Genomic DNA, 15,649 nt, shown 5'->3' with positions numbered 1-15,649 from the left:
GCCAGAAGCAATTAAAAAGAAATTGAGCCCCATTTTAGGCTGAACTGTTGCTCCATTTGCATTCCCTGGCAGCTCTCCAGCAACATGCTTGAAATCTTGTTGGTCAGGATGGTGACTATTTGTTCACTCTTCAGGGGCCCAAGTGTCACAGTGCTGATCAGACCTTCCTTCCAGCCACTCATCAGACTTGTATGGTCTTCAGCAGCTGGTCCTAAGTCTGGATAGGGCACAGTGCTGTCTCCTGCTTTGGCATCTCTGACACTTTCCTGGCCATGGTTTCCTGTTAGTCCTTCATAGCACTTCATGTTTCAGTGGCTCTGAGTTCCCAGAATTACAATAGACTTCCAAAACACTTTGGAAAGTGCCATTAAGCATCCACTTTTTGCACTCCCAACTTTGAAAATTCAGTTTAACATCCTTGGGACAAATGGTGCACAGGATGCTCTGCAAAGATTTGATCAGATGTACCCTAATTTTAGACAGCATAAATTATCTGCTCTTCTAAACAAAGCAGTAAACACTCAAATGCAATCCCTTTCCTCTAAGTTGGCTCTAGTTGACTAAGCTGATAGGATTTTCTCAGGGTGTCTTGAGTGTTTGCAGTATGTACATGTCCAGATTTTTTTGCAAATATAGGGTATTTGTAGCAACATGATTTTCTTTCTCCTTCAACCTCCTCATAGTTAGCTTCTTTTGACCCTCCATATTCCCATAGTCAAAAAAAGGCAAAACAAAATCCAATAAAAATGCAACTATTTTCTTTGGAAATACTAGCTCTTTGTTTCTTCTTCTGGCTTTAAGGCTCACCAGCCTTTTCATTCCACTGCCCTGTTACCATGTCCTTTTGTCCTTCTGTTTTGGAGCCTTTGTGATTTCAAACCCTGTTTTTCAGTAGAAATACTACATATTCTATGCTTTGCCCTAACTCAGAGTCCTCAGACATTTTCAATGGAATGGGAACTATTTTTATAATGACACTTTATTCTCCATAGTCTGAAAGGCATATAAATATATATATATTATGTTTTATCCTCATTGATAAAATACAGTTAACTCTACATTTACTAATACCATGATCTGAGCAATCTATTTGTAATTTGATGCACATAAAGGTTCTACTTTCAAGTTACTGTGATAAATTATTATTAGAACATGGAGAGGATTATTTTTTATGGGTATCTGAAATGCACCAGGAGAACAACTAGCAATGATGGTGCATTGGCATTAGAAGAATAATTCTTTCAAAAGGCAGCAGGATAAAAATAGGATTGTTATCTTTCAGCATAGTGAAAAGATTCCCATTTCAGAAAAATGCAATGTATTTTCAATACAGAAGTATTTTTTCATGCTCATTATAAATAATAATTTTAAAAAATTGGAGTGTTTGCAATTCATTTCTGAAGCTGCAGACAAAAAGAACTTAATTCTATATACAATTACTTGCCATCTACAACTCCCTGACAGGAGGTTGGAGTCAGGTGGGGATTGGTCTCTTCTCCCAGGCAACCAGCAGCAGGACAAGAGGGCACAGACTCAAGCTCTGCCAGGGGAGGGTTAGGTTGGATCTTAGGAAGAGATTTTTTGCAGAGAGAGTGCTCAGGCATTGGAACGTGCTGCCCAGGGAGGTGGTGGATTCCCCATCCCTGGAGGTTTTCAAGCTGAGACTGGATGTGGCACTTAGTGCCATGGGCTAGTAACCATGGTAGGGTTGGACTTGATGATCTTGGAGGACTTTTCTAGCCTGGTTGATTCTATGATTCTATGATTTTATATCCCTTTCTATCTCTCATGGTGTGATTTTCAGGGATGTTCTGTGCAGGGCCAGGAATTGCACTCCATGATCCTTGGGGGTCCTTTCCAACTCTGAATATTCTGTGATTCTGTGAGTTTGAGTTGGTTGATTTGTTGAGTTTTTTTGTATAATGGGTGCTTCAGCTCAGGTATGTCTGTGGGCTGCAACTATTTCAGCACAGCACTGAACAAGAGGCACTCTTTGAAATAGTTTTAAGGCTACTACAGATCCTATACTTCAGGAGCACAGCTTTCCTATTGGGAATCAAAAGGTGGCCAATACAGATATAGAAATTTTGAGATTATATTCCCTGATGAAATGATCTCCTGACTTCCTAATTAATTAACCACATCATTTCCTAAGTTGATTAAAAGAATCTTTGCTGCAGAGCTAACCTTGAAGTGATGAAGGCATGGACAATTAGTTCTGCAGCCAAAATGAGTGGACACAAATTGTACTTGGAGTGAATGCTGTGAAAGAAAATAAGTCACATAAATACTGCAGCATCCAGCAGCAGATGGGAGTACAAAATTGTTTGCAGATGAAGAAAGGGAACTAGAAGTAAAGAGCAGATGTGTCTTCTCCAATGAAGCAGCAAGTACAGTTTAACAGAGGCTTCCTCTAACCTACAAACTTTTCAGCACATCTCTGTCAGCAATGAGTGCCAGGCAGTCAATGGGCATCTCTGCCCTCTTGCCTTGTCCCAGAGGACTAACTGTGATGAAGTGGATAAAGAACAGTCAGTGTCTTCTCATTAACCCTCTGGTGGCCCTGTGAAAGCTGTTAGCAAGGGAGGAACTTCCAAACCAGCACATGCAAGAGCCTTCAGCAGTTCAAGCTGCTTAAGCTAATTTATCATGATAATGAAGTACAGGTGATCCAGCTGTATGTTATCAAAATTGTTCACAGGACTGGAATCTTCTTCTACAGAGACAGCTCTGGGAGAGAATCTGATTGTGTTTTAGTCTGTCTCAAGGCTATTAAGCAGACACCCTTCAGTTATATGTTTTGGCAAATTTGGCTTTATTTTCCTGTGTGTGAATAATGGCATTACTGATGGTCATTATATCCAGTGTCAGAGTCACAGCAAGTAACTCACAGACTCTGTTAGGGTTGGAGGTGTGCCAGGGCCCACCAGAGTTGAGCTAACTGTTCCAGTGGGTGGCTCACACCACTTGCTGTGAATGGAGACAAAATAGAAGTAGTTACACCCTGGCAAGCCTTACAGCTTCATTCAAATACAGAACATGTTGGATTCAAAGTGAGTATGGAGGGGCAGAGTTACATTTCTTGGATAGACTCATTTTTAACTGGTTACATTCACCAAGTTATTTCAATCATCTTGCTTATGAAAAATGTCCAATTTTAGGCTAACTCACTGCCTCATATTGATGACACCTCTGTAAATTCTGCAATGCCATGCAATTTGCACTGTACTCCTGGGAGGTTTCTATAAAGACTAATCAAATACCAGCAATTAGCAAAAGAAATGTATCAGGTAAACAGAAATTCTGTTCTTGCATAGCTGTTTCTTCAGGCTAAACACTCAAGTCTTTGCAAACCTGCAATGCCCATCAGTCACAGAGTTATATAAGCATAAAGCATTTAAGGGTGGGAACATTTCTGCCCTCTGGGAAACATTCATATGGTCAGTAAAGACTAATCAAATACCAGCAATTAGCAAAAGAAATGTATCAGGTAAACAGAAATTCTGTTCTTGCATAGCTGTTTCTTCAGGCTAAACACTCAAGTCTTTGCAAACCTGCAATGCCCATCAGTCACAGAGTTATATAAGCATAAAGCATTTAAGGGTGGGAACATTTCTGCCCTCTGGGAAACATTCATATGGTCAGGACAAAAGTCATCCTCGTCCATTTAAACAAAAGTCAAGTCATCCTCGTCCATTTAAACAAGACAAAAGTCATCCTCGTCCATTTAAACAAGACAAAAGTCATCCTCATCCATTTAAACTTGATTTCAACTGTGCTTTATGTCTCAGCAGTACAAAAGAAATTCACAGAAATTTCACAGTATCTGAAAGATGGTAGTTCTAGGAAAGCTGATCTAATAAAGAACATTTTGTGACATGTTTATACAACTCGACTCCATATTAACGTGCCCTGGTAGTTTTGCTGCTTAATAGCAGTACAAATTCAGTTCATATGGTCAATGACACACTCACCTCCCCAGTGCTCATCACACACTGTGAACAAGGTGGTTTTATTGGCTAATCCTGGGAACACACTGCTGCACTCCATAACAATAGCCTGAGGAATCATTATGATGCAGGACACAATCCAGATAATTATAATGCTGTTCCTTGCTCGCTTGGCTGTGCTTTTAAACATCAAAGGGTGACAAATTGCATACCATCGATCCAAAGCAATGCAGCTGAGTGTTAGTACAGACACAGAGACTGAAACTGTCTAAAGAAAAGGAAATATTAGGGAAATGTGAGTGTAGGGTTTTTTCAGAGCTTTAAAAATTTTCTTAACCTTTTTTTTCTCTCAGAGTTTTAAGATTTCTTTCTATTTTCAATATAGTTCTTTACCTGCACATATTGGATCAAAATTATTCCCAGAAAAAAGTCACTTCTAATAGAATTGCAACAAATATCCTCATCTGCCACAGTCCTACTAGAATCAACAGGACAATTCACAGATTAAGGTGCTACCTAAACTGAGTAGGTGTAGCAAAGTGAAGTTTTGAAATAGCAAATTTAATCAACTGGGAATTCGTAGAGCATTATTTGAAAGACTACTTTTAGAACATTTGACAACCAATTAGATCTTTTTTTTTTTCCCTTGTAGAAAAACAATGGTTTATTTTATTTCATGTTTGCATACCACTGAAAACAATTTGCCATTTATTTTCCACAGGACAATGGAAATTCAAGGTCTCATGAGCAAAACAACAGGCAACAATCAGCTTAAAACAGACTAAGACATTTTACCTTTTATTCAGTCCAGGAAATAATCTATCACTTGAGTTTTATCATTTTGCTCTGTATGCTAGGCGATCATTTCACTCATTCTTCAGATTTTCCTTCACTAGCATGGAGGCTTTGACAAACAAGTGTTGTGGTTTTGACTGTATTGAGTAGAGGACAGAGTTGCTGGAGAACTCTTGCCCTTGACAATGTGGCTCTTTGGCCATGGAGGTATCTGCTGGAAATATAAATTGTGCTGGAGGCACAGAGATGATCACCTGCATACATTCCAAGTTCTGCTTAATTCCTTGGAATTATAATGACTACAAGGCCAAGCACTTGTCATTCTAGTTTGCCCAGTTGCATCATCTCACCACCTATTCTTAGAAAAGGTATTTGTCAATCATTCTGATGCAAATGATCTCAAAACTGATTAAGTCCACGTAGTGGTGGCAATTCTTGCTTAAGCCAGACAATCTGATCAGCTCCCAGTGAACTTGGATACTTTGACTATTTCTAAAGCATACAAAATCATTCAATGCATATAAAAGTCCAGATTGCCTTCAGAAGTTGGTTCCTCTATCTTGGAGGAGCTGTTTACCTTCAGAAGTTGGTTCCTCTATCTTGGACACTTGTGGAGCTGTTTAGATCCACACACACAGGGAATAATAATAACTTTGATTCTATTTACAGACCTTTTTATTGCTTTATATCCCTTCTGAATTATTTTTAAAAAAAATCACAAGAAGTGAAGAGCATCAGACAAATATTCCAGAAAAATATATTGCCCAAGTCTAACAATCAGACAGACCAAATCCAATACTCATTAACCATATTCACAAGTGGAACAATCTTTTAAGCCTCAGCATGTACTCTCAGATATCTATTTCAGTATCAGGCATAGAATTCCATCAGATTATCACTGCTAGGAAGATGTTACTGCTCTTTCTCATTTTCATAACATTGGTCATGTGCACACAAACACAGTAAAATAATACCTGTAAGTAGGGAATCACTTTGCAGAGGCTCTGCCCAAAGAACCACGTTTCTGTGATGTCCACTACTAAAGTTGCTGGAAGACAAGTAATTGTGACCAGAATGTCAGCCAGAGAAAGATTCACTATGAAATAGTTGGTAACTGTCCTCATGTGATGATTCTTCCACACTGCAATGCAAACTGAATTTGGAAAGACAAGTTAGTGAGATGGAAATGACATAGGGAACGCTTTAAAGAGGAAAACATTTGGCTTTGCAGAATTAAGGAGATGTTTGTGTCTTTTGTTTAACAAAGAATATTTGAATATGTAGTTCAGAGCAAGAACTAAGTGTTTTCTTTAAGAGTGGAAATGAGAGGGGACAAGTAGAGAGATTCTTGGTACACAAAGAACAGCTTTCCACAGACAACAGCATGGAAATAATCCAATATATAAAGCAACTAATTTTTCTGCTAGTTTATCTTCACTAACTCTTCACACAACTTTCTTCATGACTCTTAATCCACTGTCTCTACTCCATGGCAATACACAACTCCATTTGTAAAGGTTTCACTGTTTCCTTAGGATAGCATGATGCTTAATTCAGATGGCTACAACACAGAATCTTGTGAACTGTGTTAAACAATCATTTTATACAATATTTTGCTGGATATCTGTTGCATCTGCAGAGAATCTGTAACAATTATCTGGGTAACTGTGTGCAATTTTTGCAGTTATCAAGCACTATCCATTTTAAATGCAGCATGTTTTTGATGACAATCCAAAGCAGCATGGAGCAGACACTTTACAAGATGTGCCTTTAAAGCTTGTTTTATATATTTCATGCTCTCTTTTTCTAATTGAAAGGCTTCTAGAAATGAGGCAAAACAGTCCTTTAACACCATTACACTAAGTGCATAAGCTGCTAAATTAAAAATGCCTAAATTAAACCTAAGAAAGTAGCCTAAAAATCAGGTTTTTAATAATTTGGGGAGACAAAACCTGAGATACTGTAGCAATCCAAAGTTTTTGAATGTTTTAGATTTATTCAACAAAGGCTCTTTAAAAACTCAGGCACAAAATTTTCCAGGAGCACAGTACTTCTTGTAAGAAAACAGCACAACTCACTGCACATCAAAGGGTCTTCCCTGCAAACAATAATTCATCCATCATGCAAATCCAGATGAAGATTCAAAGTCTCCTTAATCTGCCAGGATATAGCACTATACTTAATTTAGATATATTAAACAGATCACAGAATGCTAAAAACCAGAGTTAAAAAGGTCCTGAAGAGGCTGCCCAAATCTAAAATGGAATCAGCTAGGGTTAAGCCATTCTGTTATTAAACTAGCTAAAACAGCTGGAAAAAATGCACAGACTTTAAGGCACATAAGCTCTTGAGATCAGATGCTTCTTTAGATCCTAAGAAGGATGATGTGCCTGAAAGCTTATGTCCATCTTCCAGCTGTATCAGTTGATTTAATAAAATATATTACTTATTCCACAAACCTTGCCTTGTTTAAGTCTTTAGACCAACAGAAGCACAGCAAGGCTACAACTGAGCCACTGCTGGCAAATGCATATTTTAAAATGTTATATTTGAAGATACCACACATCTCATAAATGTGTTGCACTGTTTAACTATCTTCCCCATTAGAAAAAAATCTTCTGATGTCTAATCTACTTTTCTTTTGCTGTTATTTATATCACTTTCTTTTATTTTCTGCACACAGGTAGGAATGAAGAGCTTTTCATTACAGCAATGCTTCACAAACATAAAGACTGTTGTTACAACTTTCCTCAGAACTTCAGAGCTCTTCATATTTTACTCCTAGTCATTTCTTCTGGTGCCCTCAATGTAAGAAGGACATGGAAATGTTGGAGCAAGTGCAGAGGAGGCCACGAAGTTGCTCAGAGCACTGGAGCATCTCCCTGTGAGGACAGGCTGAGGGAGTTGGGGCTGTTCAGCCTGGAGAAGAGAAGGTTGTGTGGAGACCTCAGAGCAACTTCCAGGAGCTGAAGGGGCTCCAGGGAAACTGCAGAGGGATCTGTGTTAGGAGCTGCAGGGACAGGACAAGAGATAATGAGTACAAACTGAAGGAAGGGGAATTTAGGTTAGATATTAGGAAAAAATGTCTTCCTGTGAGGGTGGTGAGAGCCTGGCCCAGGTTGCCCAGGGAGGCTGTGGCTGCCCCAACCCTGGCAGTGTTCACAGCCAGGTTGGATGAGCCTTGAGCAACCTGCTCTGGTGGGAGGTGTCCCTGCCCAGGGCAGGGCTTGGGACTGGATGATCTATAGGGTCCATTCCAACCCTTAAATTCCATGATTCTAGAACATCTGCAAACATCTTTGTTGCTGCTCTCTGGACACTCCACAGACAGAATCACATCTTTCTGGTGAGCATGCAGTGACCAAAATGGGCAGAATACTAACTTGAGGTCTTACCAGAGATTTAGCAGGAGCTCAGATTAGAATACTTATTCATAAACTTAGAGTCATAGAATCATAGAATTTTAGGGGTTGGAATGGACCTTAGAGATCATCCAGCCCCAACCCCTGCCCTGGGCAGGGACACCTCCCACCAGAGCAGGTATTTAGGGGTAATTTAGGACAAAGGGAGAGGCTAGGTGGCCTTCAATTTATTTACAACAAGGTGATTTTATCGACTACCTTTCTAGAATATAAACTTCCAAGATTCATCTAAAACTTCTGTTATGACACAACATATGTTCTTTATATCACTTAATATGTTGCAGACATAGTTTTGGATTCTAAAGCTTGTATAAATTCATTTTTTTCTATATATATGTATCATGCTTTCAGAAATATAAGAGAAAACCCCTCTGTAAAGCTCTTCACTGTTCTTATACTGGTTTTGGAGAAAACCTCTTGCAGTATACATTGTTTTCTTTCTGAATTTCAGGTTCTCTTAGCTGTGGCCTCATCTAGCTGAGAGGCAAAGCTTGTATATCAAAAGCTTAAAAGGAAACATCATGTTAATTGTATTTTCTTCCCATTTGGATGATTTAACTTACGTACCAAAGTAATTATTTCCACAGCATTGCAGGATAACTACAACATAACTATTCAGATCTTTATCTCTGTCACTTGGGGCATGGAGCTACTGCAGTTATAGTCTGACAGTGCAGAGGCAGCACCTAACAGGGAAATAATACCTTGCTGCCCCTCTGGAATGTTGTTCACAGCTGGAAATGCAATGCTGGTCAAGAGAAAAATTGCAAACACTATTTCACTTTCAATAATTTTAACACAACTCTAAATATTTTAAGATTTAGGCTTTTACTTGTGGCTGGTTCTTCGTTTTGAGTGCAACTCCTATTGAAAGTATGGTCCTGTCCTAGGGAGAAGTTGATATGAAGTGGCAATGTTTTTCTGTACTTCTTTTCTTTTATCAATAGGCAGAGATTAAATAAAACTGTTCTGTAAAAGTTCAGAGTTTGGCACTTTTTGCTCATACATTTCAACAGTCCTACAATCTACCCAAGTTGGACAAGGGCATTGTTTTCAGCCAGGAATATCTGTGCCTAAAGGTGCAAGGTTTAAGCAGATTTGTATATGCTCTTTGACAAGGTCAGTTCTCACTCCTGCACTGGCCTGTCTGGGGAAAACACCTGAACATACACATTATTTTTGCTCAACCAGATCCATTAAGTTGACAAATATGAGGTCATTCTTTACTGGCAGCCAACAGCATCAGAAATCAATTCATAGCATTTTGCATGTTGTGTTCAAAGCTTTCTATCAGGATGAGCAAATGAAACCTCAAGATACTCCAGAGAGCTAAGAAATATTCTCATTTTCATCTTGAACATGAAGAAAGTCAAGTGCAGAACAGAAGTTATTACAGCCCATACAGTAAATCAGACACAGAATAAGGAACTTGGACACCTAATTCCTAACTTTGTGCTAAACTTTCCAGATCACACTGACTTAATACAGGTGGAATTAAATAAATTTCTGTGCTTGCTATTCCTCAGAGCAATATAAAAGGCTATGCCCCTTACTGCTCTGGGTGTTCCAGCATACAGGAAAGCAAGCAAGGAGTCCTGATCTCATTCACGGGGGCAAGAGTCACCCAAAAGGTAGAAAAACCCAGTAGCTTGCAAGCACAGAAGTGCAAGATAATTTGTTACTTTATATTTCACTGTTTGTGCTTGCATGTTTCCCTTTTGACCTCTTCTCTTCTTTGCAGCATAGACCATTTTCCATTCTTTTTATGGCACATAGCATAAGAGCATCTTAATTAGCATGTCAACATATTATCATAAACATTAAATATCCCAGAAACTGATTCCATGAATGCATAAGAAAATGAGATTGTGAAAAAAAGCTTCTGAAGAGGAAGTATTTTAAAACCAAGTCAGCTTTCTCCCCCACTCGTTGCCCTCTGCTGGTTGCAGTATTGTTTTCAACCTGTATGTTTGGTTTTTTTGCACTGCAAGGCTAAACTTAGCTGTGAGGATTAGATATGAGTTATTTGAATGGGACAGAATGATAGAAAGACATAATTAGGTCCTAAATGACATATAGTTCAATATATTCCTTCCAGACTCCATATCTTTCTGAGTGTATTACAGCACAAGGTTATTCAGTAGTTTGGGACAATAGCTTCATTGATATACCAGTGATTTAAAAAAAATTCTCTAGCCTGTGTTCAAGAACTGCTATTTTACAGGCATGTACAATAGTTTGATTATGCCAATGATTATGGTATAGCTAGTTAAGTATCAGAACAAAAGAATTTTATATAGTCTCCACACTCACTTTTAATTAAGCATATTCATCTCAGGCAGTTCTACAGAGAAGGCACTCAGCTCATGTGTAAACCCTCAAGAAATGTGCTAGAGAAAAGAAACTCTGTGGATTGGAAATATCATCTGCCTACCCAAAGGGAAAAGCAGAGAGCTGTGGCTTTCCACTCAGCTTGGAGAAGGGCAGCAAGGATGAGAAAGGTAGTAAAGATTCTCAGTTGGGAGTGTATTTTACCAAAAAAAGTAATTCAAAATCATAAAACAGGAGATGAGATCAGCAACAGCCTTCTAAAAACTTGGGAGACACCACAGTGTTAACAGTGTAGTGGCCCAAACAGAGTTCTTCAGGCCTCCATGGAAAAATCTATGGAATAGTAAAAATAACTAAATAAAACCTCAATCTAACATTATATGCAAAGCTTTTATGCAGCCTTTAGTGTACCCAGCTACAAATGGGACTGAGCAAGTGGGGAAAGTGGTATTAACACAGGCATAGAAGAAAAGAGCATCGAAATTTAAATCAAACCGAAAAAACTAGGAGAAAAAATTTAAAAAGTAACTCAGAAACATCCTCCTGCTGTGCATGATTTTCCTGATTGCTCATACACTAATGGAACCTTATAACCTGCCCAAAGTATTTTAATATTTTCCGTATTTTTGCCTTGATTTTGCAAACCCACTCCGAGTTCAGAACTGCAAGTGCAAACATTTAGCTTTCACCAGGAGCAGCTGTTTTTCTAATGGCTATTAGACTCTCCCAATTCCTTCATCCCACCCCTGGCGATTTGCTTTCCACACACACATCTCCAGCAGAGCTTTCAGCAAAGAGCTTGCTGTTTCCATTGCTGCCACACAGTGTCAGTGAAGGCTCAGAGAACAGATGGAATTGCCAAGCTGAAAGTGTTTGGAAAAACTTAGGGAGACTTCCCCCAAGCGAGGATAGTTCTGAGATAAACAAAGCTTGTTTGGGGACCCATCCAAATCCTGACAATCTCCCTCTTCCCTAAAAGTCTCGCAGGAAAATCCCAGCGAGGAAGAAATATAGAAAGTTAAAGTTAAAATTTAGGACAGATGTTATTGGAAATCCATCAAGAAAGCTTCACCTCATCATATGCCTGGAGAGGTGGTGGATTTGATTATGCCAATGAATATGGTATAGCTAGCTAAGTATCAGAACGTAAGTATCTAAGTATCTATCAGATATCATAAGTATCTATCAGAACATAAGTATCTAAGTATCTAGCTATACTAGATCATATTCCAGGGGAGGTGGTGGATTCACCATCCCTGGAGGTTTTCAAGCTGAGACTGGATGTGGCACTTGGTGCCATGGGCTAGTGACCACGGTAGAGTTGGACTCGATGATCTTGGAGGTCTCTTCCAACCAGGTTGATTCTATGATTCTATGATTCTGTATTCCTGGAGGAAAAAACCCTCTTTAATATGGAGGTGGCATTTTTCACATACAAATTTAGTCCCTGTTGGTTTAGTATCCTGAGGCATTTTAATTAGAGGCTGTAATGCCATTTAATCAATTAGCACAGCTCATTGTATCTCAAGCTGGATATGAAAACAAAACTCCAGCTGGTATAAAGTGCAGCTGTTTGCCTCCTGGAAGATTTACACTGTCTTGAGCATATTAAACACTGCTGCAGTCCTTCCACTGGGGTACTGCTGGGTCAGCTGTCAATTTGTTTTCTACATGTCAACCCTAAATCATTTTCCTCACACTCCAGAAGTCTTGTCAACCTCTTATTCAATGGATCATCTTTCAGTTTGACTTTTTGGCAAAAATAGAAACGTAATTTCTATACCTAGCACTACCTGACATTTCCATATGCAAAGGAGTGATACTACCTCTGACCTCATTTTTGATCAATAGTTAATCCCAGATGGATATAAACAAATTATCATTTTTCATAGTAAACCTCAATGATTTTATTTTGCATTGGCAATCCAGTACCACAACTGTTTGACTAAAATATCGTAACATGGTCATCCAACAGTTATTTGGAACTCTTGCTGTGATTATAAGCAATGATCATCACCATCTAGCAGGTCAAAAGAGGTGATTCTTCCCCTCTACTCTGCTCTGCTGAGACCCACCTGGAATACTGCACACAGTTCTGGTGTCCTCAGCATGGGAAGGACATGGAACTGTTGGAGCAAGTGCAGAGGAGACCATGAAGTTGCTCAGAGCACTGGAGCATCTCCCTGTGAGGACAGGCTGAGGGAGTTGGGGCTGTTCAGCCTGGAGAAGAGAAGGTTGTGTGGAGACCTCAGAGCAACTTTTCAATATCTGAAGGGCCTACAAGGAGCTGGAGAGGGACTCTGTGTTAGGAACTACAACGATAGGGCAAGGGGTAATGGGTTCAAACTGATTCTGCTATAACTTAAGAAACTAAAAATTAGAGGCCCAAGACTAAACTTATTTGTTTTAGGTAGGCTTTCTGAGTCTTTCAATAATTTCACTGATGATCTTTACTAAGGGGATAGAAGCACTTTGACTAAATTGCAGAGGATATTTCATTTAGGGCTTTTGAAACCAGTAATGAGAACAAAAGATCTAAAACAAAGCCATCTGCAATCTCTTCTGTGAATAGGGAGAGGATAATTACTTCCTAGGCTGTCCATCTCTTGCCCAATATCAAGCTCTGAACTCAACAAATAACTTTCTTTCTACATACCTAACCTTATCTGAAATAAGGAGACCAACATGAGACCAGGTTTATGTTGAAAAAAATAATAGAATGACTCAAAGAAAATAGACTTTTTACACAATGTGTATTATAAAGAAAGGATTGAATAAAATCCTGGTCATAATGCCCAGCAGATAAAAACTGTCCTTGAATACATGATGCAGTAGCTGAAAAGACAGACAATACTCTGGGAAAGGAATTACATAGCCTAAAAGTGAGGTGACAGCTCCTCATCAACAGGATAAACTAGATGTGTCAACAAATTGGAAGAAATTCTTAGAAACATGACAAAAGGAGTAAGTGGTTAGGTAATGCTCCCTATGTATCACACATAAAAAAATGTACATATGTGAAGGTTTCATCACACAGGAAAGATACTGAAACTGTAAAAAATGTAGTTGAATAACATAGAACACATGAAATCCCAAAGTATTTTCTTGAATGTCAGCTTCCCTGAAATGGACTAATGGGGAACTCTCCCCTACAAAAGACAACTAGGGTCTACATAAATAAAACAAACATATAACAACTAGTTTTCTTGTAGTAATAGATTTTCTGACATGTTTTCTAGCAACCAAATGTTCTAGTGTACTGAAACTTTTAAAAGGACTTAAGAGTTGAGGGTTGTGGGATCCTCATTTTCCATCCCATTTCTACATTTTAGGTACTGCCTTATTATTATGACATTAGAAGAGAATACAAGACCTGATTCAGTGTGCTGGAAGCTTATCTCTACAATTGGGAGTAATAGCACAACCATCTAATTGGCACAGGATTCATTTTCTAACTCAGTCACATTACATAATCTTAGGCAATTAACAATGTAATGGAAATGGGAGTTATTAGCAGCAGATCAGCTGCACTATAAAACCAGACTGTCCAAAACACCAGGCTGGGTCAGCTCTGGAGGAAGCAAAAGGTACCATCACAGAGTTTTCCTCATCTAACTGTACTGATTAACACAGACAGATTTGTTTTAAATTGTCCCACCACACAAAAAACTGCACAGACACGAATCATTACAAGTATTAATTGGTGAACTCTGCATCTCTGCAGAGCTGGCTGCACTGACTGACCAGATGTTTCATAATAGTAATTGAGATAATTATTTTTCTATCCACAGGAACAATAAAAAGCCTAAAAATCCCTCATGCACACTTCCTGCTAGAGATGGAAGAGCCAGAAATATAGCTGTCATACTGCACGTGACACTGTGATAAAGAGGTTTTTGCACTTCACTGATACAATTTAAACCCACATGACTCATTAAAATCAAGGTGTGCTCCATAGCTGAAATGCAGTGCAATTTTCAAGCACTATAGTTCAAAAAGCATCTGTCAGTCACTGTAAAATGGAGATGCACTAAGAAAAAACTTTCCATGCCCATGTCTGTTTCTGCTGTAGATGTAAGAGTGCCTGTTCTTTATGACATATGAAGAAAATGCAAACCACAGAACAACAGAAGCATGAAGGTTGGAGGAGATGTCTAAGATTATTGCATCCAACCATTAACCTGTCACTGCTGAACTCCCAGACCCTAAATCATATCCTGCAGTGCCAGATCCAGATGCCTCTTAAACACCTCCAGGGATGGTGACTGCACCACCTGCTCCAGTGCTGAAAACCACAACAGGGAAAACATTTCTCCTCACATCCAATCTGACTCTGCCCTGGCTCAGCTCAAGGCCATTCCCTCTCTCCTCTCCCTCAGCCCTGGCAGGACACACATCCCACACCTCTCTCCAGCCCTGGCAGGAGTTGCAGAGAGCCAGGAGGTTACCCCTGAGCCTCTTCTCCAGGCTAAACAAACCCAATTCCCTCAGCCCTTCCTCATATGACATGTTTTCTAGACCTCATTTACTATGCTAATGATGTGTTACAGCCAATATCTTGCATATTATATAACTTTAGAATCTGTCTTGTGAATCCACATTGTCAAGATTATGTTCCACAAACTGAGCTAAAATCCTTGCAGACTTACTGTACTAAGAACGAGGAGACAGAGCACAGTTCTCTGTCAGGGCTGAGTGTTCCCTCCACGTTCTGAATTTCTGCCCCTGCCTGGGGATTAGCTGCTGGAGGGCAGCTCTGGGAGGGGCAGCATACAAACTGGGATCAGGCTGCTGGGAACAGCTTTCAGAGCACTCTTTTGGGGGATCACCTCTTTGCCTGGCAGCTGCATTCAAACTCAGGCTCTCACACTCAGCTCAGGCAAAAACCACATTGCATGTATGCTTGTGTCTTGCTGAATTTGATTGTAATCCTCATCCACTGACTTGACTTTCTGGCTTAACCTCAAACCTGTTTCATCACTTTGGATTTATCTGGTGGTTGCTGGGAGGTGACTGAACCCTGGGAAACATCAGCAGATCTACCAAACTCTGTAGGATTGTGTTGGTGAGTAAATTGCCCTCTTGATCTTGCTGCTGCCCTCAGTTCTAGGTTCTCCTTCCCCTGGGAAACACTATACTTCTTCTCTGACA

General features: G+C 39.4%; 1 protein-coding gene across 1 annotated transcript in view; it reads right to left on the bottom strand.

The window, feature by feature from the left end:
- The window catches only part of LOC103797661 (orexin receptor type 2-like), a gene marked incomplete at its 5' end in the record, with an annotated part of 19,065 nt that extends 13,167 nt beyond the window's left edge, over positions 1 to 5,898 (bottom strand). The window contains 2 exon segments of the mRNA XM_009069884.1: positions 3,975 to 4,218; positions 5,720 to 5,898. Coding sequence (XP_009068132.1) covers positions 3,975 to 4,218; positions 5,720 to 5,898 — 423 coding nt within the window.
- Positions 5,899 to 15,649: the final 9,751 nt, after the last annotated feature.

This window comes from Acanthisitta chloris, unplaced genomic scaffold (genome assembly GCF_000695815.1).
Source record: "Acanthisitta chloris isolate BGI_N310 unplaced genomic scaffold, ASM69581v1 scaffold32182, whole genome shotgun sequence".
Lineage (NCBI taxonomy): Eukaryota > Metazoa > Chordata > Aves > Passeriformes > Acanthisittidae > Acanthisitta > Acanthisitta chloris.
Note: the sequence above shows the minus strand (reverse complement) of the source record. Positions and strands in the feature narration are given on the sequence as shown.